Source organism: Brachyhypopomus gauderio, chromosome 3, assembly GCF_052324685.1.
Source record: "Brachyhypopomus gauderio isolate BG-103 chromosome 3, BGAUD_0.2, whole genome shotgun sequence".
NCBI classification, from domain to species: domain Eukaryota; kingdom Metazoa; phylum Chordata; class Actinopteri; order Gymnotiformes; family Hypopomidae; genus Brachyhypopomus; species Brachyhypopomus gauderio.
Window position 1 is genome coordinate 3,624,712 of NC_135213.1, and position 24,304 is coordinate 3,649,015.

Here is a 24,304-nt window from a genome sequence, read left to right on the forward strand (position 1 = left end):
TTTGAAGACTGTTCAACTTGTATCAAAACAGCATGAGATTTTAAAAGTTATAAACATCCTCTCTTATTGTCTTCTCCAAGACGCTGCCTTTTCTAGTGTGTTATTTACACTCACCCTGGTGTGTGGTGCCGTGATCATTATTCTGCTCAGCGTCCTGTTTTCCATGACATTGAAACACAGAAAAAGATGGCGAGGTAAAGTCTCGCCAATTTGTACTTGTACAAATGCTGAATAAAAATAAGTAAAGCCACTTGTGTTTTTTAGCAGGCAACACTGACCAGTGGCGGTTCTGGGGGGGGGGGGGGGAGTCGACGTAAAAGGTGGAACTAATGCGCGTGGCTCAACATACTAGTCGGATCCTTTAGTGCGTTGCACCACTGAATCCGGAACTGGCTTGTAGATTTACGCTGAAAAGACGAGCGTGAGGTTTCCATCCACCCAACGAAAGGCAGTCAGAAGCATGAAACGATTACCAGGACAAACATTGAGTTGTTACAAGGTAAGATTTCTGGTCAAGAAATGTTGCTGGCTAACTTCATGAATTATAATAGACCGGGCGTTAATGTCAGTTTGAGTTGATTGCATGCTTCTAGCTAGGGCTTAATTTGAGCCAGATCCTGCCGGAACAGGATCCGGGAACTCTTTAATTTTGAAGAATGCGTTCCGGGAACTGTCTGCCTCGATCCGGTAACTTTCTAGCCTACTAATTATAAGTTATGAAAAAATCTGTCTGCGTTGAACCAATTAATTGAACAAATAATTCTATAAAATCACACAAGAGCTCTCCCTTTTAGCAATGCCTTTCCGTGTCTCCCCCATAAGCATCCGCCCAAACCTCACACGGCCCTAGTCCAAAGTTATGGGCATTTTTATTAAATGCCATTGGCATTTTTATTATTATACACGAAAATATAATAAAACCAATTGGTTTTACGGTTTATGTGGGTCATTAATAAAAAAAATAAAATTATTTATTACATTTTAGAAATGATTGTAAAATGTAATAAACCTTTTTAGAAATGGTTGATCGGAAATATTTTGTGTTACGTAGATATCATACAAAGGATCCAATTTGTCAGCAATCGATATGTCGAAAAGACAGTCTAACTTGCTTTTTCTTTTTTCACAAAAAAGGCATCTGGTTGTAAACAACCAAAACTTGAAACAGGGGCAGGTGCGAGTGTGGATGAGTCCCAAACTAACCAGGCTGTCGCACCGGGGCAGGAGCCCACAGCCAGCTGCGATATGGAGCCTGAGGTGCCTGGGGTTTCGCATGTAAAGGACGAGCGGAGTGAACTTACTGGAGATGACTCGGGTTCGGAACTGGAACAGTCAACTAATGGATGCTCGACTATCTGGACAGAGGCACAGTTCAAGGCCAAGCAGACCTCCTATCCATGGCTTATAATGGCTAAATCAGGTTTGGGTTGCTCTATTTGCAAGGCAGTGGGAACTTAAGGATCAGAGAAGACTGGTGGAATGAAACTGGCCAAAGAATGGGTGTTGTGTTTAATAACTTCATCTGCATCTGACATAACTAAGCAGCAACGAGCACTTCGTAAAAAAATATTTGAACATGCCCGGACCAGGAGTCACATAACTGCAAAAAATATAATGGAAAAGGCTAAAGAAGACACTTTGGGACAAGCAATAGTCAATGCTCAGTCTGAACAAATAGCCACTACCAGTCGGATATTTCGCACCGCGTATAAAGAGGCTAAACGCAACAGGCCAGCGCATGGATTTGAAAGTGAAATTGATTGTCAGGAGTTGAACGGACTTGATATGGGTAGAGTACTGCATTCTAATATTGCATGTGCAAACATACAAAAACACATTTCAGAGGAAATGAAAAGTCGTTGAGCGCATTGTGGAGTGTGCGCCAAAACTCAGCCTCTTACTGGACGAGTCCACTAGTTTAAATAAGAAAAGCACACTTACTGTCTACATAAGAACACAGCTACCAGATATGGACAAACCAACAAACATATTTACTGAACTGGTTGAACTAGATGATTTATCTGCAGAAGGCATTCATTGTAAGTAATTTAATATCTGCACTGGAGCGCGTGCATTTGACCAAGGAGTTTTTGTCTAAATCTCTAATTGGACTTGCATGTGATGGCACATCTGTTATGTTAGGACGGAGAAGTGGTGTTGCGAGTAGACTTCAGGCTATTTTTCCTCATATTACTGTGTGGCATTGCTCGGCCCATAGACTTGAGCTTGCGGTAAATGACGTGGTTAAAGAAATGGGGGCTGTCAATCATTCAAAATATTGATGGACAAGCTATATTCACTTTATAACACGTCTAACAAGAACCGTATGGAACTGAGAGAGTGTGCATCCAGTTTGGACGTGCAGCTGGGCAAAATTGGTCGGATATTAGACACAAGATGGGTAGCCTCCAGTTTTAGGACAGTGGAGGCCGTTTGGAACAACTATCCAGCACTTTATAGACACTTTAAGTCTGCAGCAGAAGATCCGATCCGTGATGGCATCACCAAGCAAACGTACAATGGTCTTGCGTTAAGCATAAGTTCCCGTGCGTTTGTGAACAATCTGGGCATGATGTGTGACGCACTACAGGAGTTGTCTGAGCTTTCATTCGAACTGCAAAAAAGAGATACGACAATAATTTCGGCTCATAAAGCTATTTGTCGTTCAGTCAGAGTATTTGAAGCAATGTCTGAGCGACCAGGGCGCTTTTGTGAACTGAGCAAGACAGGAATTGAGAACAACTTGTTTCTAGGCATCACGCTTACTGAAGGAAAAGCCAGTGATAGAAAAAACTGCCTCATATTTAGTGCTCTAAGTGTGGCAAAAAACTTAGAGCAGCGCTTGTTGTCCTACGGTGGGCGCTTGCCTGACAAAAATGGTTATGATAACTTCATTGAGGAGCTAAAGGTGCTTTATCCACAGCACTGGCCCGAGGACGCAGGTGTGCTCTATGGACAGACTGAAGTTGAGTCGCTCTGTCTGCGCTTCAACATAGACAGCCCTTGCACAGTGATCCATGGCCACAGAGAGTACGTGGAATCAGGAGGAAAAGACATTACTGATAGATTAAAGGAACTGTTTACAGCTGTTAATACCATCCCCATATCAAGCGCTGAATGTGAACAGGGATTCTCCCAGATTAATCTTATTTGCACCCCAAACCGAGGTTCTCTCCACACAACCACCATCTCGGACCTGCTCGAACTATTGTCGGACCTCCTTTGACCAAGTTCAATCCAGTCCCTTACGTGAGGTCGTGGGTGGCTAAAGGACGCAGGACGGCTGCTGAGACACAGAGCAAGGTGCGTGGCAGGGAGGATGATGAGGAGGTGCATCTGGACGCAGTGTGGAATATTCTGAACAACTAATAAGGTAAGAAATGATTCTGCACTTAAAATACTTATAAAACACACGTAAATCATTTTAAAGTAGTTTATTGGTATTTATTGATATTATTTATTGGCTTGTTATTTTGACATTTGTGCGCCTAAGCGTTGCGTTTTGTGTGCGACCCTGTGTCTCATGCCGCTGTTTGCGTTCTGGCATCGTTTGATTTACAAATTAAGCACTGAACCTTACCACAACACAAAACCAAGCAAGCCTGCTACAGTAGTGTAGGTACCATGCTAAACCAGCAGGTGGCAGTACCACTGGCAACACATTGAACAAGCTTGCTTTGACGGAAGTAAGGGTGTGTCTACAGTTCAGGTGTTTAAATACCCTGAACAGCCATTCATCTCTCTCTCTCTGGTTTGACTGACACCGAGGTTAGACCTATTAAAGAGAGGCTCCGCCACTTCTCTCTCTCCGGTTTTCTTTGAGAACACGCGAACTTTGCAACGACTAACAGCTGAAAGTCGTACTACTTAATTAACGAGCCCGAGTTACGGTGCAATCTAACCACCAACCGATCAACGTTACCGCAACGACAGATTCACCGATTTGCTTCAATCAAGCTTGCTAACGCGGCCACACGGACTGAAACAAAGGCGATCAACTCCCTGTTGTTAAACCGTGAACGAGACTCGCGTTCCTGGACGATTCCCCAGCACACCTGGACGACGTCGTTAATTCAACGAGGAGCCTGCGGTGGAAATTCCCTCCTAATTCCAGGAGAATTCAGGGAGGACGACAAAACCCCAAATCCTCAACACGTGAGACTCTTACCGCTGGGCATAGTTCATCAAAGGGCATAGTTATTTGAACTACAGAGTTAACTAAGTTTTTTTTGTTAATACATTCTGAATGTTTGTGTTTAACTTTATTTTCATAAACTTCGTTAAGATTTGTATATACAAAGTTCTCCACCTGGCATGCAATCTCCATGTTTTATCTTCTGAATATTTGACAACTTGTAGTTCCCATTCTCAGACACACTACATTAATTTTTAGTTAGTAAGCCAGCGCCATTACTCTTTGCTCTGACCACGTTGGAATAAACCTGTTTAAAGTCGGCGCCATTTTAGTTGCCTTGTTCTCCATAGGAGAACTGAGATTACAACTCCGCCTCCTCACAAGCGCGCACACTTACTCCTCCCCTTTTTTTTACACACACACACACACACACACACTAGATACCCAGTCTTCACTGTTAATTTACTGATACCTGTTGATGCTGTTTGTGTTTTAGAATAGTTGGTTTTAAATAAATGTATCATTTATTTTCACCAAATTGTCTGTTGATGTCATTCAAAAGTGGTTGTTGCCAAAACCTCCAAAGAATTCACAGTTAAATCCTTCAAATACCAAACCATTAATTACCCTTAGTTGATAACTAAACTTGTGGTTCTGGTATAATTAGAATATGAGACTGATTTCTAAATTAATGAGACTGATTAATAATTAAGGTAAAACAAAGTATAACTACTTTAAAGGATTAGTAGGTGAAACCCCAACATAATTGGTGCCCCTGCGTGAGGGAGATTTCTGGCTCAACCATATTTGTTTGATATCAACCATATTTTTCATATCACAGGCTTTCAAGCCATTAGAATAGGACCATCTCCAAATTCGCCAGAAGAGGTCGCTAGAACGCTTCCCAAGTCTTCCTATAGAGGAAAGCTAGTACTTGGTAACTACAGTTTGGTGATAGTGTTCTAATTTGATTACCATTTGGTTACTATTCACATTCATTGAGCAATCAACTGAAGATCAGTATATTTATTTTACTCATTTAATTTCTGATTACTTCAATAGTAATTCAGTTGCTTTAATTTGTGTGGCATCCCACTGATTTCCCCTGTACTGCAGAAGTATTAGGATAATTATTTAGCACAGTTATCAGACTTCACTGTCTTTGTATAACTTCACTGTTGCAGTCTTTGGTCCAGTGTGCTAGTGTTTAGTTGCCGGTACCATAATCATCTTTTGCACACTTCTTTTTACCCCAGTTTCAATTTGGCTTGTCTATCTAGGTATTACCCTTTACCTGCCCACACTTGCCAGACACAGGATCCTGGCACATTAGCTAAGCCAAGATTGTACTGAAGCTGACTTGATTTTGTCCCTTTTCTAACTAGTCTATAAGTACATTTAGACTAACCATGGCTTTTCTAAAGCAGAATACTTGTCCATCTCTGGTTGTTCAGCTCCTTCAGATGCTTGAACAAGGTAGAAAGGAAGTTGACAAACCTCTAAAGGACTCCTTTGAGGAGACCCCTACCGTTCCAGATGTAGTTTTTAAAATGTTCCTTCTATGTCAGCAGCAGGCTCGCTTGGAAGTAGAGGCACTACGCAAGGAAAATAAACTCCTCAAACAGGACACTGCTAAGCTCAGTTCTGAGGTTGAGAGCCTTCGCCACAACCTCCAACTGACCACTCATGCGCTGAATGATGTGCTCACCGTAAGTGAACGTCACACGGGCTTAACAGAAACTGCCCGCCTCCAAAGGGAGCGTGAGCTTGCTCGTGCGAGAGCGCAAGATTTCCTTGCAACTAGATCCGGCACCTCTAGACCTTCTTTATTAGTTACAGTAGAAAGCCCATATAGTCAGCACTCCACAGGTGATGAAGCACCTGTCATACATCCTAAGGCCCCGGCTCCAGTCCCCATGAGTCTTAGATTAGATGCAACTAGTTCTTCCTCAGAGTATCCATATGATACTACTGACGGTTCAGCTTCTGAAGCTCAAAGTGAAGCCTCTGTGGAGAATCACCCTCCTAGAGCAGATGCCCCATCTGCATCCTCTTGCCACGAGTCAGCAGAGCCCTCTTACTCGTCCCTAGCTTCTGCCCCCTTACTCTTGAGTAACAAAAAGAGTAATACTAATCCTGCTATGTCTTTTGGCCCTCCTTATTCTCTGCATGATGTCCAGACCAGGGACATCCCGTCAGGTACAACAGCTAGGAAGCCTTACTTAAATGCTGAGCATCATTCCACTGACCCACGCACAGGCTGGCGCAGTGACGTACGTGTTCCAGCTTCTTCCTCAAGGAGAAATGCAGGTATTTCTCAACTTGAGATGCGCAAAGGCTCACTGTTGCCCCCTATGGACAGAGACCAGGAAGGTAGAAAGCATGCTGGTGACCATTATCCTCTGTGTGATGTCCAGACCAGGGACATCTCATTAGGTACCACAGTTAGGAAGCCTTGTATGAATGCTGAGCATCATTCCACTGACCCACGCACAGGCTGGCACAGTGATGTACATGCTCCAGCTACTTCCTCAAGAGGAAATGCAGAAATTTCCCAACTTGAGATGCACAAAGGCTCACTGTTGCCCCCTATGCACACAGAGCAGGTCGGCAGGAGGCATGCTGATGTACACCACTGGCAGAACGTACAGACAAGGGACGTCTCACCAGGTAGAGCAGATAACGGGCCTTACTTAAACGCTGAGCATCATTCCACTGACCCACGCACAGGCTGGCACAGTGACGTACATGCTACAGCTTTTTCCTCAAGGAGAAATACAGATATTTCTCAACTTGAGATGCATAAAGGCTCATTACTGCCACCTAGGCACAGAGAGACAGGAGGCAGTAGGCATCCCATTGACCATGAGTTACACCACTTGGATAGTGAAGGTCCACCTTCCTATTCTAATAGACATGTCCTTGAACATTTCCCTCGGTTAAAGCTGCTAGATTCACTAGCCAAGGACATGGAGCCATTCAACCCAGCAAGTCCAAACTACCATGTTGAAGACTACCTCAAGGAAATTGAGCGTAGCCTCTCAGACTTGCCCTATGCAACAGAACAAGAGAAAGTGAAGCTAATTTGGAAAACCACCTCTAGATCAGTTCACACGTTCATAGAGTCACAGCCGTTTTCCATTAGGGACAGTTACACTCAGCTTTGCAAAGCCCTCGCTGAGGAGTATTCCCCTTTCTTTGACGAAGCGTCAGCATTCATGTCAGCCATTAACATTAAGCACAAGCGTTCAGAGCATCCCAGAGACTACTTTAATCGCTTGAAACAAACATTTTTCCAGGGAAGGAATGGACCAGGTCTCACAGAAGACAGGACCTTCAAATCCCTATTTTTGCATAACCTCCACCCTTGTGTGAGAACCCATGTCACACTTTTGGCATGCCAAGGAGACCTGTCGATGCGTGAGATCAGAAAGACCACGCAGACAGTTTGGGAGACTGTTGTGCAGCCCAGTATGCCTGGAGGAGACTCCAAGGGGCTCCAAGATCCTCCCTATGCTCTCCCTTTAAAGGGAGATGTTCCTGGCATCATCTCCGCTCACAGTTCTGCATTCTCAATGCAGTAGGTTCTTTACTAAGGGGGGTGTACCCAGCGTTACCTCCTAACTTCTACATTTTACCCCTCACACAGATCTTATTCTCTCCTCTACCAGTATAGCAAGTGTGAGATACTTAAATACTTCTCTATCACAGGATAGGATGAGGCGTGTATTTCCTCTTTTCCATCAAAGGCATTTAGCCCTGCATGTGACCTTGTTTTCTTATTGTAAAGCCAAGAGAAATCTAAGCCATGCATTAGTATCCTTTCATTGTTTTTCTTGATTTGGTTAACCTTAGTTACTGTTCAAGATCTGCCCAGTAGTGAACTTGTTGCCCAGATGTGTGTCTACAGCATCCCCCAGCCATCTCATGGATTATGCTATGAGCGGGATGGATAACTTGACTCATGGAATTGATCACCTCCCAGTGGATGCTACAGGGAACATGGACTGCATGGATAACCTTTTGTGCTCTTCAGGACTGTGACATCAGCCCCAGTCTGAAGACCAAAGGGGGAATGTAGGTACCATGCTAAACCAGCAGGTGGCAGTACCACTGGCAACACATTGAACAAGCTTGCTTTGACGGAAGTAAGGGTGTGTCTACAGTTCAGGTGTTTAAATACCCTGAACAGCCATTCATCTCTCTCTCTCTGGTTTGACTGACACCGAGGTTAGACCTATTAAAGAGAGGCTCCGCCACTTCTCTCTCTCCGGTTTTCTTTGAGAACACGCGAACTTTGCAACGACTAACAGCTGAAAGTCATACTACTTAATTAACGAGCCCGAGTTACGGTGCAATCTAACCACCAACCGATCAACATTACCGCGACGACAGATTCACCGATTTGCTTCAATCAAGCTTGCTAACGCGGCCACACGGACTGAAACAAAGGCGATCAACTCCCTGTTGTTAAACCGTGAACGAGACTCGCGTTCCTGGACGATTCCCCAGCACACCTGGACGACGTCGTTAATTCAACGAGGAGCCTGCGGTGGAAATTCCCTCCTAATTCCAGGAGAATTCAGGGAGGACGACAAAACCCCAAATCCTCAACACGTGAGACTCTTACCGCTGGGCATAGTTCATCAAAGGGCATAGTTATTTATTTGAACTACAGAGTTAACTAAGTTTTTTTTGTTAATACATTCTGAATGTTTGTGTTTAACTTTATTTTCATAAACTTCGTTAAGATTTGTATATACAAAGTTCTCCACCTGGCATGCAATCTCCATGTTTTATCTTCTGAATATTTGACAACTTGTAGTTCCCATTCTCAGACACACTACATTAATTTTTAGTTAGTAAGCCAGCGCCATTACTCTTTGCTCTGACCACGTTGGAATAAACCTGTTTAAAGTCGGCGCCATTTTAGTTGCTTTGTTCTCCATAGGAGAACTGAGATTACAACTCCGCCTCCTCACAAGCGCGCACACTTACTCCTCCCCTTTTTTTTACACACACACACACACACACACACACTAGATACCCAGTCTTCACTGTTAATATACTGATACCTGTTGATGCTGTTTGTGTTTTAGAATAGTTGGTTTTAAATAAATGTATCATTTATTTTCACCAAATTGTCTGTTGATGTCATTCAAAAGTGGTTGTTGCCAAAACCTCCAAAGAATTCATAGTTAAATCCTTCAAATACCAAACCATTAATTACCCTTAGTTGATAACAACTTGTGGTTCTGGTATAATTAGAATATGAGACTGATTTCTAAATTAATGAGACTGATTAATAATTAAGGTAAAACAAAGTATAACTACTTTAAAGGATTAGTAGGTGAAACCCCAACAGTAGCCTATTATTATACTTAAATGTTATTTATATTCTAGGTTGCTGAAGTGTTGTGTGTTCCTCTCTGTTACTTAGCTTTTTGTCTATAATTCAAAATGAAGAGGAAAAAGGGACATTCCGTCCTATTTCTACACCAAAAAGATTAATTACAATGAGGGAGACATGAGACAGAGCCAGATGGTGTTAAGAGAGCTGAAGAGAAGCAAGTCGAGAGCACTGGTGATGTGTTGATCACGAATGAACCGGTTCTTTTAAGTGAACAACAAGAGCTGGTTCCCCTCTAAGACTGAGCCATTTTTTTCTAAGGCTTGTCATTCAACAAATCAGAGAACAACAACAATAAGCAGAGGAACTAATCATCGAAAGGGTTATACCACCAAGCAAGGAGGGCAGGGTGGTATCACCAGAGAGAGGGTACAGAGCAGGAAAGAGAGACAGATGAAAATCCTGAGTGAGGAAGCTGAGAGTGAGATACAAGCAGAGAGTGAGACACAGACAGAATATATGTGCATCCACAAGCACTGGACCATCAGGTTTGTGATGTTGAAGAAAACATTTGCTTGCTTAGTGTGATGCATACAAAACGTCTATCTTAAGCTAATTTGCAGTCGTAGTCCCTGGTCAGGCTTTAGAATACAATGAAAGAAAGTACTGAATACTAAGTACTGTGTCGATGCAGAATATATGTTTATTTACATATATTTAGTTTGTCTTTCTCCACAGACGTCAGCAAATGTAAAGAAGACCCACCCATGCAGCCGGACCTAAAGTTGTTTCCAGGGACCTTGATGGGGGACAGGAGGAGGAGCTGCAAGGCAGCCTGGTACCACATCCACCCCTGGCTTGAATATTCAAAACAGTTGGACCCTGCGTATTGTTACGCTTGCAGACATCTTAGGCCTCCCAATAGCTCAGACACACACAGTCTTTGACTCGCCGGTTGGTTTCAAGAAAGCATCTTACAAAGAGGCGGGGTTTGCATTGCATGCAAGGTCTGAGCGGCACAAACAAGCCATGGTTACATGGAGGGACTATCAGAAAGCTGCAGCAGCTAATGCAACACTGGTCAATGTCTTAAACAAGGAGCACAACAGACAGGTCAAAGAAAATCGGGAATATTTATGTACATAAATATATACTATAATATATAATTATAATATATAAACATATATTTATTTATTTAAATAATATTTATTTAAATTATTTATTTTCTCCAGTCAATACAGTCTGTAAAATGTTCTTTTTTTTGTCTCAAATGTGATATTTTGAGCCATTCACTTTGGTTAAAGTCATGGCCAAAAGTTTTGAGAATGATACAAATGTTATATTTTCCCATGATCTGCTGCCCTCTGGTTTTTATGTGTGTTTGTCAGATGTTTTTTTTTAATCACATACAGAAATATAATTGCAATCATATTATGAGTAACACAAGCTTTTATTGACAGTTAGAATGAGTTAATGCAGCAAGTCAATATTTGCAGTGTTGACCATTCTTATTCAGGACCTCTGCAATTCTCCATGGCATGCTCTCAATCAACTTCTGGACCAAATCTTGACTGATAGCAGTCCATTCTTGCACAGTCAATGCTTGCATTTTGTCAGAATGTGTAGGTTTTTGTTTGTCCACCCATCTCTTGAGGATTGACCACAAGGGATTAAGATCTGGGGAGTTTCCAGGCCATCGACCCAAAATCTCTGTTTTGTTCCCTGAGCCATTTAGTTATCACCTTTGCTTTATGGAAAGGTGCTCCATCATGCTGGAAAAGGCATTGTTGATCACCAAACTGATCTTGGATGGTTGGGAGAAGTTGCTCTCAATATCAACTACCCCACAGCCAATTACCCCTCAGGAGTAATTGCCCCAAACAGCTAAATTACCTCTTAACTGCAACAACCTCATTAAACTAATAGCCTTCAACAATATCAAATACATCAGCATTAACTACCCCAATGCCAAAAGCCCCTCAACAGTAATTACCCCACCACAGGAAAATACCCCCTCAACAAAATAATCCACATCTAAACAAGCTTTTAACATAAATTATAACAATAACTCCAACAGGTCAATAACCCCTCAATGTCAACTACCCCACTGCCAATTACCCCTCAGCAATAATTGCCCCAAACAGCTAAACTACATCTTAACATCAACAACCCCATTATATGTACTGGTTCATATTGGTTGGGCCAATGGGTTAGTGGGCCGCCAGCCACCGAAGCTGTGAAGTTTTCTCAACAGCTGGTAATATTTTTACTGCACTGTCACTCCTCCGATTCAATCGACATAAACATACAGGCGGTCCCTGGGTTACGAGTTTCTCGAGTTACGATTTTTCGTGGTTCGACATCTCCCATTTACTGTGTAAAGCCTTGTTTGGACTTAAGTGGTTCTGCGTCGTAAACGGAATTTGGTGTTTGGTGTGCGCGGTGTCAGGATAGGTCTATAGCCTTAGTTAAACGCAGCTATGGATAAAAGTATTTGCCAAAAGGCTAGCTTTAGGATAGGATAACTGCGTATAGTACGTTATTTACTTACAGTATGTACATATGTTCCGATTTACATCGAAAATCGATTTACGACGGATCGACGTCGTAACCTGGGGACCGCTTGTATTTCACACATCGGAAGAACTTCAGAGGTAGATACAAGATAAATTCAGTATTTTATCTTTATTCTGATGAAGTTTAATTTTTATCAGAAATATAAGAAAATGTTTTTTTTTGAGCCAGTACAGGTGGTCAGACGATCTGGTTCTTCATGGACGCCTTACGGCGTAAGGTGTAATACATGAACAAAAGCACAAAATGTATGTCCTAGTAATCCAACACAAAATGTTTATTAAATATTTTATATATTAAAACTAATTATAATCATAATACTTGTAATTCTTTTAAACTTTATTTGCATAATTTCTTTTTTGGTGTCCTATAATTTACTAACAGTAATGAATAAATAATTAATCATGCCTGTTTTTAACATATTGTGTCTAATTGTGTTAACAGAATCTTTAGGTTACAGCATTTTCTTAGAATATTAATAGAATTTTTTTTATCTCACCATAATGATTACCTGACTATTATTAATTCATTTAAAGATACAATTATTCAAAGTTTGGTGCACTTCCACCCCTATCACCCCTGTATGTGCCACCCAAATCAGTCGATCTATTCATTCTCTCTCATTCAACTCTAGCTTGTTTGTTTGTGTTGTTACCTTCATCATTAATATCTTGGTGTTTAACTTTGAATCTTTTACAGCCTCTAATGGAGGATCATTGTCCACCAGCCTGGATGACTAAGATTACTCGTCATATTCTGTCCAAGCTGATTTCAAAGGATAAGCTTTTTTTTTTTTTTTTTTTTTATTAACTGGACATATATTATTTTCTGGCTGTGTAAGACTGATCCATCAATGAATCTCAGGTCACATAGAAATAATTTATTTGTATTTTATCTTTTTTATACACAGAAACATGAGTTAAGAAACCAGGAGAGACATCTGACATCATTATTCCAATCTCCATCACACTTGACAACATTTGTGTCATGGTGCCTCTTACCTGTGTCCCACATTTCTAATTTTTAATTGCCATTATCAAAATATTTCGTCCAGCAGTCTATTTACAGTATTGTCGTAAATAAGTATTTTGACTATGGAAGGAGAGCTCCTCTTGAAATTTTTTTTGTACCCAGCCAAGTGGATCAAGTGCAGTCTGAATGTGGGTGTTATACTGAGGGCTTTAACGCTAGTCCTCAAGGCATTGATATGAATCAAGAGGAAAGAGACTGTATGGGTGGTGGAGGATTTTCCAGTGAGTGACTCCTGAAATGTTTTACCCAAATCCACAACATTTTCTGATCACCTGTATAGTGAGAGTTTGTCACCCTAGTACAGAACATGTTAATGGATAAAAGGTGTGCTGTTGGACATGTAAAGATTAAGTGAGCAGGGAATGAATGTAAACAAGAAAAAAAAACTGTTGCACTTGTTGAGATTTACATTTTAATCCCTTCATATATTGTTTACATTACAGTATTGATCAAGCAGCCTATCATAATCCATATATAATTTGACCAGTCTTAAAGTATTAATCAAATTTCTAATATTAATCACTTTATGTTTTGCTTACAGTATAGTATTAATCAAATAGCTAATTATCAAGTGTGTCTGAGAAAAGGCCTGTATGCTCTGTCCCATATTCCAAGTGCCTGTCGTTTTCTAAAAGAACAGGATGCTTAAGAAGAAGAATAAGAATGTATATCAGTTTGACAGGACCAGGAAGCGAAGGCCTCTCTCCCACTCCTAGTAAGGAAACATCTGTATGTTTAACGTATGTGATCTACGTGCAACTCCTATGTATGGAACCACTATTAAGTCTGTGAAAATCATAATTGGCAAAAGTCATTGTAAGATTTAGGGAAAAAACAAGATGACCTCAGCGGATTGTGAATGTCTTAGACCAGTGGTTCTCAAACTTTTTACACAAAGTACCACCAACTGTCAAACGAAAAACCTCCACGTACCACCCCCCCCCCCAAAAAAAAGAAAAAGCTGTTTGGCGAGTTTAAGTTGTTGACGGGGGGTTAGCGAACGTAAATTGTTACCGGGAGGATGTAAAATGGACACAAGATAAGTATTATATCGCGGTGGTTGGTGCCAGAGCGAACTAGTAACTCATTGAATCATAGATGTGGATCAGAGGTAAATAAACTAGATTTTTTTTGTCGGCGTGAGAAATCGGATGTGTGGCGTGTGAAGACGGTCAAATGCGTGTGTCTCACGCTCAATGCATGAAAGTTGCCAACCCTGCTCATTACACACATATGTTATAATGTAGTTCTCCTGTAGTTCGTGTTGGTAGGGGTTTACAGCACAAAAAGTCTTCGTGCGACATGCCCTCATACTCATATCGCACGGAAACGAGCAAGTTGGCTAAATCTGCGACATCTATGGATTCATCTAACTGCAGTGAGAAGCATTTACTCATTTTAATTCTCTCGGTCAATGTTTGTCTGACGTTGTTCGCCATTTCATCAATTCTGCGAGTGACTGTGTCGTTTGAAAGATGCACCAGATCGAGCTGTTTAGCGACATTTTCTCCGCAAATAATACGAGTCATCCCTTTTAGTTTCTGAATTTCAGGACTTGTCATAATTCTGTTTTAATTAAAAAAATGTGTTGTGTAAAAAAAAAAAAAAAAACCTCAAAGCATCTTTTATTTTCCGACCTCATCTGGCGTACCACCGCGGGGTGCACGCGTACCACAGTTTGAGAACCACTGTCTTAGACAATCAGCCTTTGTCTAACAGGCTAGGTTAGGGAAAGTCCAAAAGAAACGGGGGGGGCTTATACCCAGGCCACACTATATAGAACAGGAGGAAAATGTGTCGGGCAGAGACCTGCGCACAGAGCCATAGGGTAGAGTAGATAGGCTTGTGTGTGTTCTCTCCAGAGCGCTCTGTATTTTGTATACATTTAATAAAAGAATAAAGACAAGACTGGTAATGTTTTCTCTTGCAATCAACGAGCATGCTGTGCTAGGTGAAAGAGGATCAAAGCACGACACACTCTAAATGTTACAGACATGAAGTTGCATACAAAATGGTTATATTTTGATGCTAAAGTATAAGCTCATCTTTGGAACAAGCTGTAGGCCTCCACGTCATGTCAAGTTGATGATTTCCTGGAAGTAGCATTTATCAGGAGTCGAGACTTTGTTCAAACGGAAGTGATTATTTTAACATTGATGTTTGGAAAGCTGAACTTGCTGCACACAAGACTGATGAATTCTCATTCTCATTTTATTTATATATGTATTTTTTGTACAAGAAATATTCAAAAACATATGCTCAGTTCTATCTATACTATTACTAATGGGTTTCTAAAGGCATTAATGGAAGGGCTGAGCCAAATGGTACATGTAAAAAAATAATAATAATAAAAAATAAATAAATGGTACATGAATGTATTGACAAAGCACTTATATTTTACATGTTCTTAGAGGTTGTACTGTAGATAAATTAATTCCATTATGAAATTAAAAACAATGCACAGAATACCAAGCTATTACCTTAAGAGTTATGCTCATTGACTCAATAACTGGCAGTATTTAAAATGTTTACATATCTATTTGTGTATACGTTTGGATTCCACATTCCTAAGGAGTTTAGATTAAATGTTTTGAATGAAATTGTACAAATGTGCTAGTACATTTGTGCATTACTGTCTTCCCCAAATGATATTGTGTGTGTGTGTGTGTGTGTGTGTGTGTGTGTGTGTGTATGCACACATGCTCTAGATCGCAGTGATGCGTATTTGGATCTGTTCTTATTCCACAGTGCTTTGTACGTAATCACTGAAATGTCTTGGGTTAAACATTTTGTAACATGTCTTGTAAATAAATAAGTAATAAATGTTTTATATATATACACTGCTCAAAAAAATAAAGGGAACACTTAAACAACACAATGTAGCTTCAAGTCATCCACACTTCGTGTTCAGATAGGAAGCAACACTGATTGTGAATCAATTTCATCTGCTCTTGCGCAAATGGAACAGACAACAGGTAGAAATGAGAGATTTTCAACTGATTTCAAAGATTTTTATTAATTGAGATCTAGGATGTGTTATTTTAGTGTTCCCTTTATTTTTTTGAGCAGTATATATTATCCACCATTGAGAATGACCTGAATGCCTTGCCCACATGGTCTGATCTTGATGAAGAGCTCTCAATGAATTTAGTGAGGAAGGCACCAGAAAATGACAGGAGGTTCACCAGAGCTTCTGAAGTGTGCCAAAAACATTCTCATTCCAGAGCTACACAGTCCTCAGTCAGTGCTGGGGAGAAGGTATTATATCACAAGACATGGTGCCAGTATTGACACATTGTACAAGAACAAGGGGTGCAGGAGTGATTTCAATTTTCCATCTCAACCTGAGGAGGCTTCTTCAGGTGCTTTAGAGCTTTAACAATCAACTATCTAATCTACTATACTATCTTTAAAATATCTTTCCTGTCAGGTATAGTCCTTCAACATATGCATTTGTGTGTTCATGGAATCTACATAAACTGGTACTATAGTTTTTCTCTTTCATTCAGATTAAGAGGTTTGGCTACCAGAGGGAGACACAGGGTAAACAGACAATTTATCATGTCTTTCCTACCTACTAAAGCACAGCTCAGATGCAGCTCAGTCTTCCCAGCATGATGTTTTAGGGCCATCCACAGCATCGGCACATCCACTGGCACTGTGAGTGCATCACTTTAACAGCCCCATCAGGGGCAGAGTGACTAATCCTTCCTTGCCACCCAATAACCTGGCTGTGTTCCGGTGACCCAGATCACCACCTGTCAAATGGCTGCTGGAAGTGCATCATGTCTCAGCTGTTCTTGTTTGATTATTGCTGTCTGGTTTAGTGTTTGGGGATGCTGGCATGGTCTGTGCTTACAGAGGTGTCTGAACCTGGAATTGACACCTCTGTCAACACTAGCTAAACCATGTCAGACCACCCTAGTTCAAACTAGACTAGGTCTAACTAACCATGTAGACATAGCTGAACAAGGTCTACAGACCACCCCGGTTTGGTGTCAATAACAGAAGGTACAAGATACATGGAAGGGAGTTTCAGCTGCTCATATACTCCTGTGTGAATGTTGACAATGTTTCTGTATTGCATATATATGTATGTATATATATTGCACTGAAATAATTGTAGGTTTTGATCTTTATCATTTATTGCATAAGCCACACCTTCAACCACATAAAGCACAGTCTGATATGAGAGTCACATTTCCTCTTCATGTCTGACAGCAGCGATGGTTCATATTTCTCTTCTGATTCTCTTGCTCCATTGGACTGGTAAGCTATACTAACTTCGTCTACTTTAATCAATAGAGAGCAAACTTTATGAAGATGTCAAAGATTTACAAAATAACATTTAACAATAACATTATCCAGGGTTATCCAGGACAGTATCCATTCTATACTCTCACCCTTATACAGTTGGTGTTTATGTTTGTTTTGTGGTGTTTGTTTTCATTTTGTGGTGTTTTCTGGATTACAGATTTGCTCCCAGTGACTCTGGGCTCTCCATACACTTAATATTGGTGGCAGAACCTGGTCATAATGTCACTCTATGGTACCAACATAACCTGATGGAACCAGCTTACATATACTGGTTCAAACAGACAGACAGTTCTGTGCCAGACCAACTTCAGTGCCAATTATATATAAAAAATATTATGCAACAAGCCCCTGTAATTTTGTTAATCAGAATAATCATATCTTGATGTCTGTAAACTCCCAGAACACTTCTCTGACAATAACTGGAGTTAATCAAACAGATTCAGGACTGTATTACTGTGGCATTTGTGAGAGTAATAGGTCATTCGGCAATGCAACACATTTACAAGTGAGAGGTACATTTCTGTTCAAAAGAATCATATTACGTTACGCATGAACAAACATTTCTATGACGTTTGATTAAAAATGATTGCTTATGCATTATGTCATTCAATATTATATTAATGTAAGTGTAACATTTTTGTTTTCCAGAGAGAAACAAAACATTTTCTGAAGGTTTGTTATATCATACTCTTCCACTGATCAGTTTATGTTTGGTTTATTATACGGTGTAATGTTGGCGAGGGAGAGGCAGGAAGCTGAGATGAGAGCAATGGAATTGCTACATTTATTAGCAATTAGTACTGACAGAATACGAAAATATATATGCTTGACACTCCAGGAAGGCTAAACAACAACTGACAAAGAACAAAATCAAGAAGTGATGACAAACAACTGCATCTCATAACTACGAGACGAGAGACAGGGGCCACACATCAGTGTCAGAGGAGGAGTCAGGGGAGGGGTCAGAGGAGGGGTCAGAGGAGGAGTCAGGGGAGGAGTCAGGGGAGGGGGCTGTACAGTGACAACTGCAGTACATGGATTAGCACCATCCTCTCTTCAGTACGCTGTTTTCATTCTGGTGTTTAGAACATAAATGTGGATCAGCTGCAAAAAGCTGCATTGCATAGTGTCATGTACAGATACAAATCCTCTTATCTTCTTTTACTCTTTTAGCATCTCCAAATCGCTGCTCTTCAGATGTTGTCATGATGACGGTGGTGGTTGGTGCTGGGATTGTGATTATCATCAATATTTTTGTCCTACTGACGAAGAGAACACACCACAGAGGTACAGATAATACTGCTGGTTAACTCACATATTTACTTCTAATCATAAAATAAAAACACTGAGAAGGACACAGAAAAGGGTATCAATGTCAATATACAAAAATATTCATAATATTTGGGACTGGGACTGGCCCACCATGACAATTTATATACATAAATTTATATATACACACATATCCATTAAAAATTTTTTATTTTAACCATTTTCTACAGAAACGGGCTCTAAAGTTGCACAAGGGAAAGAGGTAATACTGAAAATACATGAATAATGCTTGAAACCCATAATTCTACAATAGAGCTGAACAGTAATATACAATGTACAGTGTATTTGAATTAACTCTATAAGCTGTTGTGTAAACTGTAGGGAAACACCAAAGTGCTGTAGTTTTTGCATTTAGATTTGAACTTCAGAATCAAACCAAATCAAATCCACAAGCCAGATTAAACTCTACTCTTTAAGATTTGCAAGCCTTTAACTACTTTAATATGTTTTGGTGAACCATATTCTTTATTAATACATTATATAAATCAGATCCAAATTACTATGAAGACTAAAATTATGCAGTGTCTACCGCTATAGTGATAAATATAAATATTTACATATTAATTATACAGTTTTATTTAATTCCTTTTTTACTTGTTTTAGTGTGATTAATATTTATTATTTCATCTTACCTTGTTACAGGTGCAGGATTATAACTCAGTCAACTTTTGCTGTATACGTTGCTGTATACTCTGATCAGAAAACCAAGAGGGGATCAGGACATGGTGACGTGTTCACACATGTAGTGTTTACTCCAGTAAGACTTTAGTGTGTTGTAACAGGACAAAGTTGTAGATCTTGGTTTGAACCAAGATCTACAACTTTATGTACTTCATGATTCTAGGTTCATGACCCCACCTTTGACCTCAGTCATATATTTAAGAATAAGACTTCATCATGTAGTTTTACTGTGTACATATGGTAAACAGTGTATTTATACCTGTAGTGTGACAGGCGAGGAGTGCAAAAATAAAAAGGAAGTGATTACGCCAGTCTCATGGAAAAAGGAGGAATATAAAAGGTGCACAACACAAAACCCATGACATGGACCAAATTATGGAAACAATAACCAGCAGTCAACTGGTACAAAGACAAGACATATATAGACAAACGACCTTGTGGTGCAGGGGATTATAATATGTCCTGCTCACCAGAGGGATGACCACAACACAACAACAACAAGACATCATGGACAGTGTGGACAGAGACGGCCGGCAGGGGGCCCCTGTATTGTGACATTTAGATTAATAATTTTTGAGAGAGCCCAGTATTTTGAGTCACCTTTTAAATTCATACAAAGGACTGTACTTTAAAATATGAGGAGTTTATTTGTATGTAGAAATGCTTTTGTTAGAGAAAAGGAAGAACAAGAGAAGTATAAAATGGGAGTCACAAATATAGTGATCAACAAGGACTCCAAACCGCACTGAGCCCAAGGTTTTACTCACTAGGATATAACCCTCACAGTGGGCCCTAGGGTTTACTCACTAGGAGGTAGCCCTCACAGGAAGGGGAGTAAAAGAAAAAGGGAGTGAAAAAGGGAGAGAAAATGGAGAGGAACTGAGGAGAACTACAACCAAACTGAGTGTAACAGTTGAAGAGGGAGGTAGTCAGGAGGAGAGCACAGCTCAGCCCACTGTACTACTGGGGTTCAGGGGGAGGAGTGAAGAGAAAACAGAAGAGCAGGAACTGTAAAGGACTGGAGACATGAGCAGGGGCAGGAGGCTCATCCAATCAGACAGGGTGGTTTTACAGGTGGGCCAACGCTTACTCACGTCCACTCAAGACAAGGAGAGAAAATGAAAGGAAAATACCTCATGGCTTAGCCAGGTCTGGGATTCAAACCTAGATCTGCATTACACTGAAGGGGCTGACTAGACCACCGAGCAGTGGACATGAAAGTGGACATTTACCACGTATTTGGAAGTGGAGTACCTTCCCTTAGGAAGCACAACTTTAAGACAAAGACAAGGGCCACAGTCCCTCACAGAAGAGGAAGCTTATGCAACAGACCCAAAGACTGAGCTTTGTGAAGATGCTTATTTGGGCTGGAGCCACCTGAGGGGAATCGGGCTAACGAGCCCTGATTGTTTCCTGGCTCCTAAGGGCACTGTGAGACATGAGGTGGTGAGCATATGGTGAAACTGTTAAATAATAGAATGTGTTGTGCTCTCCCAGCAACTTCTTTGTATCTCCAGCTTTAGCCCGGTTGTGTTTGCTTTGTGTTGGTTTTTGACCTGGGAAACAGTTGAATATGCGTGCACATACACCAACACCTATGGAAGTAACTTGAGTGTCTAGACACACTAGTGTAGATTGTGACAGAAATTATTGATTAGATCATGTTTAGTTATTATAAGAGATCATTATGAACTTTATGATTTAGTACATGTCCATTCTGACTAAGCAGAAGGACTACAATAATGAAGTAGTGTGATTCAGTGTAACCATGTTTAGTTCATATTATGCATGTGTGCTATACTGTGACCCAGGTCAGGGAGAGTGCTGAGGGTAAGAGCACTCTGTTAACTGGTAGTCACTAGTCTACTATACTTGGGTCATTTAGCTTTCTCTGTGTTCAACTGATACATCAGTTGCTTCCGCTAACTCTAGGGAAGTCCATATTAGGAGATACACACATGTGAGACAAAGTAGCCTGATGGACGCCTATGTTTTGGAACATGCTGTGCTAAAGATAACCTGCTGTTAGAACTGCTGAATGGTGTTTGAGATTGTATATAAGCAGGGGGAGCGCCCCCCTGCCTTCAGAGTTGTCATGCTTGAATGAGACTCTCATGTCTGTGTCTGTCTTTGTCCTATTTATATAGATATTTATATTTTTGTAATAAATTAATCATTTAACCACGTCTGAGTCCTCATCCATTTCCAGAAAATTTCCACGACAAGATGCAGGTACCCCTATCTGTAATTTTATTATAGGGTTGTTTTAGCATCTACTGAAGGTCTGATTGCATTGTGTTCTGCTGTTCTAGAAGGTTCCTCTGTAGTCATTGTTGGAGTTTTGTCTGTTCCCCTCGCTCATTCTGTGACTCTGGACTTCACATGTGGAGGAAGATGATGTTGGTGAGTGAGGAAGAGCTGTTTGGTTATCCAAATCTGATTGTTTTTGTTGTTCTACAGGTTTTCAGTCCGTTTCAGATAATCCTAATGAACATGGATGGGACGTGTCATTACGATGACTAAACACTGCACATCAACATCCATAGTGGGATCAGTGTATTGACCAGTTTCTGACTAAAGCCTGCAAGATGAGTGCATAAAGAAGTCTCCACTCAGGAAGCTAATGTGCAAACAAGGAATGGGTGCTGGAAATGTATGTCCTTATCCACAATTTTACCTATGTAAAAAGTTTTCTTCTAAATTAGTCTATTTAGAAGATCTGAGAACAATATGAAAATTGACAAATGCAGTAGAGAAAATATTTGAATAATGTGAAGAAATATTGATGTTAATATTAATGGTTAGAATTGCCGTCTGGTCTGGATACTAGGGAACCTGTATAAAATCATTCTCATACACACTAAAGCTTCTATGAGCTTCTGTGTAAAATCACTCATTCTCAGATATTTTTCTGTCTTCATCTCGTTTACTCTTTAAAAATGTAATCTATCAGTACCTGACAAGAGGTTTTCATGGTAATTTCTGCACTAGAAGCAGGAAGTTGTATATTCATTTAATTAATAATAATTAATATTCATTTGTACTGTCATTCAAATGTTCTGAATATGTGAACCGTGTGACATGTTAGTGCTTCCCATGTGGAACATCCAGCAGGATTTATTGAGGGGTTCAAAAATAACCTAAGAAGACTGTCATTATATACAGTTGGTAGTTAAGCAGCAATTTATCTGGAGTTACTGTTGAGGTTGTACTATGAACTATTATATATAAATTCTGGGAATCTAAAGGTTGACAACTCTGGGTTCTGTTTAAGTGTCAAAGAAGATTTAATGTACCAGCAGGGGGAGCTGTTCATCAACTTAACAAACTGAAAGTGTTTCTGCTTCAGGGACTTTCTATTGTCCTCTACCACAGGTACGCAAACATGCCTGGACTAATGCAAAGTGTCAATCAGCCATGATGAGGACTTGAGTAATGTACTGTGGGTGGGAGATAGAGGTTCAAGTTTGATCAAATAATTGAATAAGTACTGATTAAAACATCTCACAGAAATGTTGTCAAATACGCATAAAAATGTGTTTTATAACCCTCCCCCCTCTTTGTGTGTGTGTGTGTGTGTGTGTGTGTGTGTGTGTGTGTGTGTGTGTGTGTGTGTGTGTGTGTGTCTGGATGTGTGTGTGTGAGAATATAACCCTAGTTTTGCCTCTTTTAACACAAAGCAGATAACAGTTGAGATCTGAACACTGCAAAATGGTTAAGGAATAAATAAATAAATAATAACACATGAATAAATGGTAATAATAATAAATTCCTTAAGTAAATAAAATCAGTAGTCGTAATCAAATAATACACACATTATGGGATAAGAAGGGGAAACACATGTATAGGTCCATACACATATGTATACATTAGCCATTAGAGACAAGGATTTTGTGCGTGTGTTATGATCATTCACTGTCCCTCTTACTCTCATATTTCTCCTAAACAGTGTCCAGAAAACAGATTGGATGAGGCCTTGGTGGACATGATGATCAAGGATGATCAGCTTCTCTCAGTGGTTGAGGATGATGGGTTTAGGACTTTTATCCACATCCTTGACCCATCTTACACCATTCCAAGCCACAAAGCTGTTAAAGTTTTTCTCTGTTGATTTGGTACATTTCTCAAATCATGATTTACATTGGCATCACAAGAAGTGCATTTCTCAAAACAGTTAGTGAAAACAGCAAAACTCAATGAAATACCTGCAAAAGCAGACACTGCACTCAAAATTCTTTGTTTTTGCCTCAAAATCAAATATTTAGGTCAGTCAATTTGTCAGTGCCATCAGAATATCTAGTCTGTGTGCCATTGCCTATGAACAAGGCAGTCAAAATACTTAGTCATGTTGTCAGTGCAGACTGTAAGTCACAGTTAGTGTAGACTGTATATTCTGATGGAAACTAACTAAGCTTTTCAGGAACGCTGCACATTCTGTGGTATATCAAATACATGTTACACACATACAAACTTACACGGAACACAGAGTTACACATGACTGTATGTGGGAGACTGATAGCAAGAAATTGGACTGGAATCAAATTTGTATTTTACCGGGTCTGACAAACACTGATCCACCTGTAGCTCCGGAAGGACTAGAACGTTTTACCGTGCATGTCGAGACTTCTCTTCGTACAGCTCTAGAAAAGGTTGTGCCATGACGATGCTAGAGAGCCACTGAGAGAAAAATAGCGCCATGGTACAATGAGCACACGCGTTGTTTCAAACAAGCCGCGCGGATCCTGCAGTGTAAATGGCGAAATTCGAAGTTAGAAGTGTAGCCTATAGACTATCATGGAAAAGCAGCCTTATTGAACGGTTCCAATCTTTAAATCTAGACTTAAGACTCACCTAATATTCCCCTTGTAAGTTGTGGGGCTCGGGGG

General features: G+C 40.3%; 1 protein-coding gene and 1 long non-coding RNA gene across 3 annotated transcripts; both read left to right on the plus strand.

The window, feature by feature from the left end:
• Positions 1-311: 311 nt before the first annotated feature.
• LOC143510013 (uncharacterized) lies at positions 312-14,677 on the plus strand. Of its 2 annotated transcripts, none has more exons than XR_013129865.1 (3): positions 312-499; positions 1,135-3,373; positions 10,224-14,677. XR_013129865.1 is itself a non-coding variant. In XM_076998965.1 (3 exons), the coding sequence occupies exon 3, from the start codon at positions 5,545-5,547 to the stop codon at positions 7,717-7,719; it is 2,175 nt and encodes a 724-aa protein (XP_076855080.1). In that variant the 5' UTR covers positions 312-499; positions 1,135-3,373; positions 3,934-5,544; the 3' UTR covers positions 7,720-10,203. The 2 variants fall into 2 exon arrangements, 1 of the variants encoding a protein (XP_076855080.1); XM_076998965.1 differs by lacking the exon at positions 10,224-14,677 and adding an exon at positions 3,934-10,203.
• A 3,387-nt stretch (positions 14,678-18,064) lies between these two features.
• Positions 18,065-19,508, plus strand: LOC143510021 (uncharacterized). The gene is made up of 4 exons (XR_013129869.1): positions 18,065-18,080; positions 18,582-18,695; positions 18,908-18,939; positions 19,380-19,508. It is a non-coding gene; the product is annotated as an uncharacterized LOC143510021 (long non-coding RNA).
• The last annotated feature ends 4,796 nt before the right edge of the window (positions 19,509-24,304 follow it).

Bases quoted from the DNA above. Each gene is read 5' to 3' on its own strand.
- LOC143510013 (XM_076998965.1), top strand. From the start codon at position 5,545: ATGGCTTTTCTAAAGCAGAATACTTGTCCATCTCTGGTTGTTCAGCTC.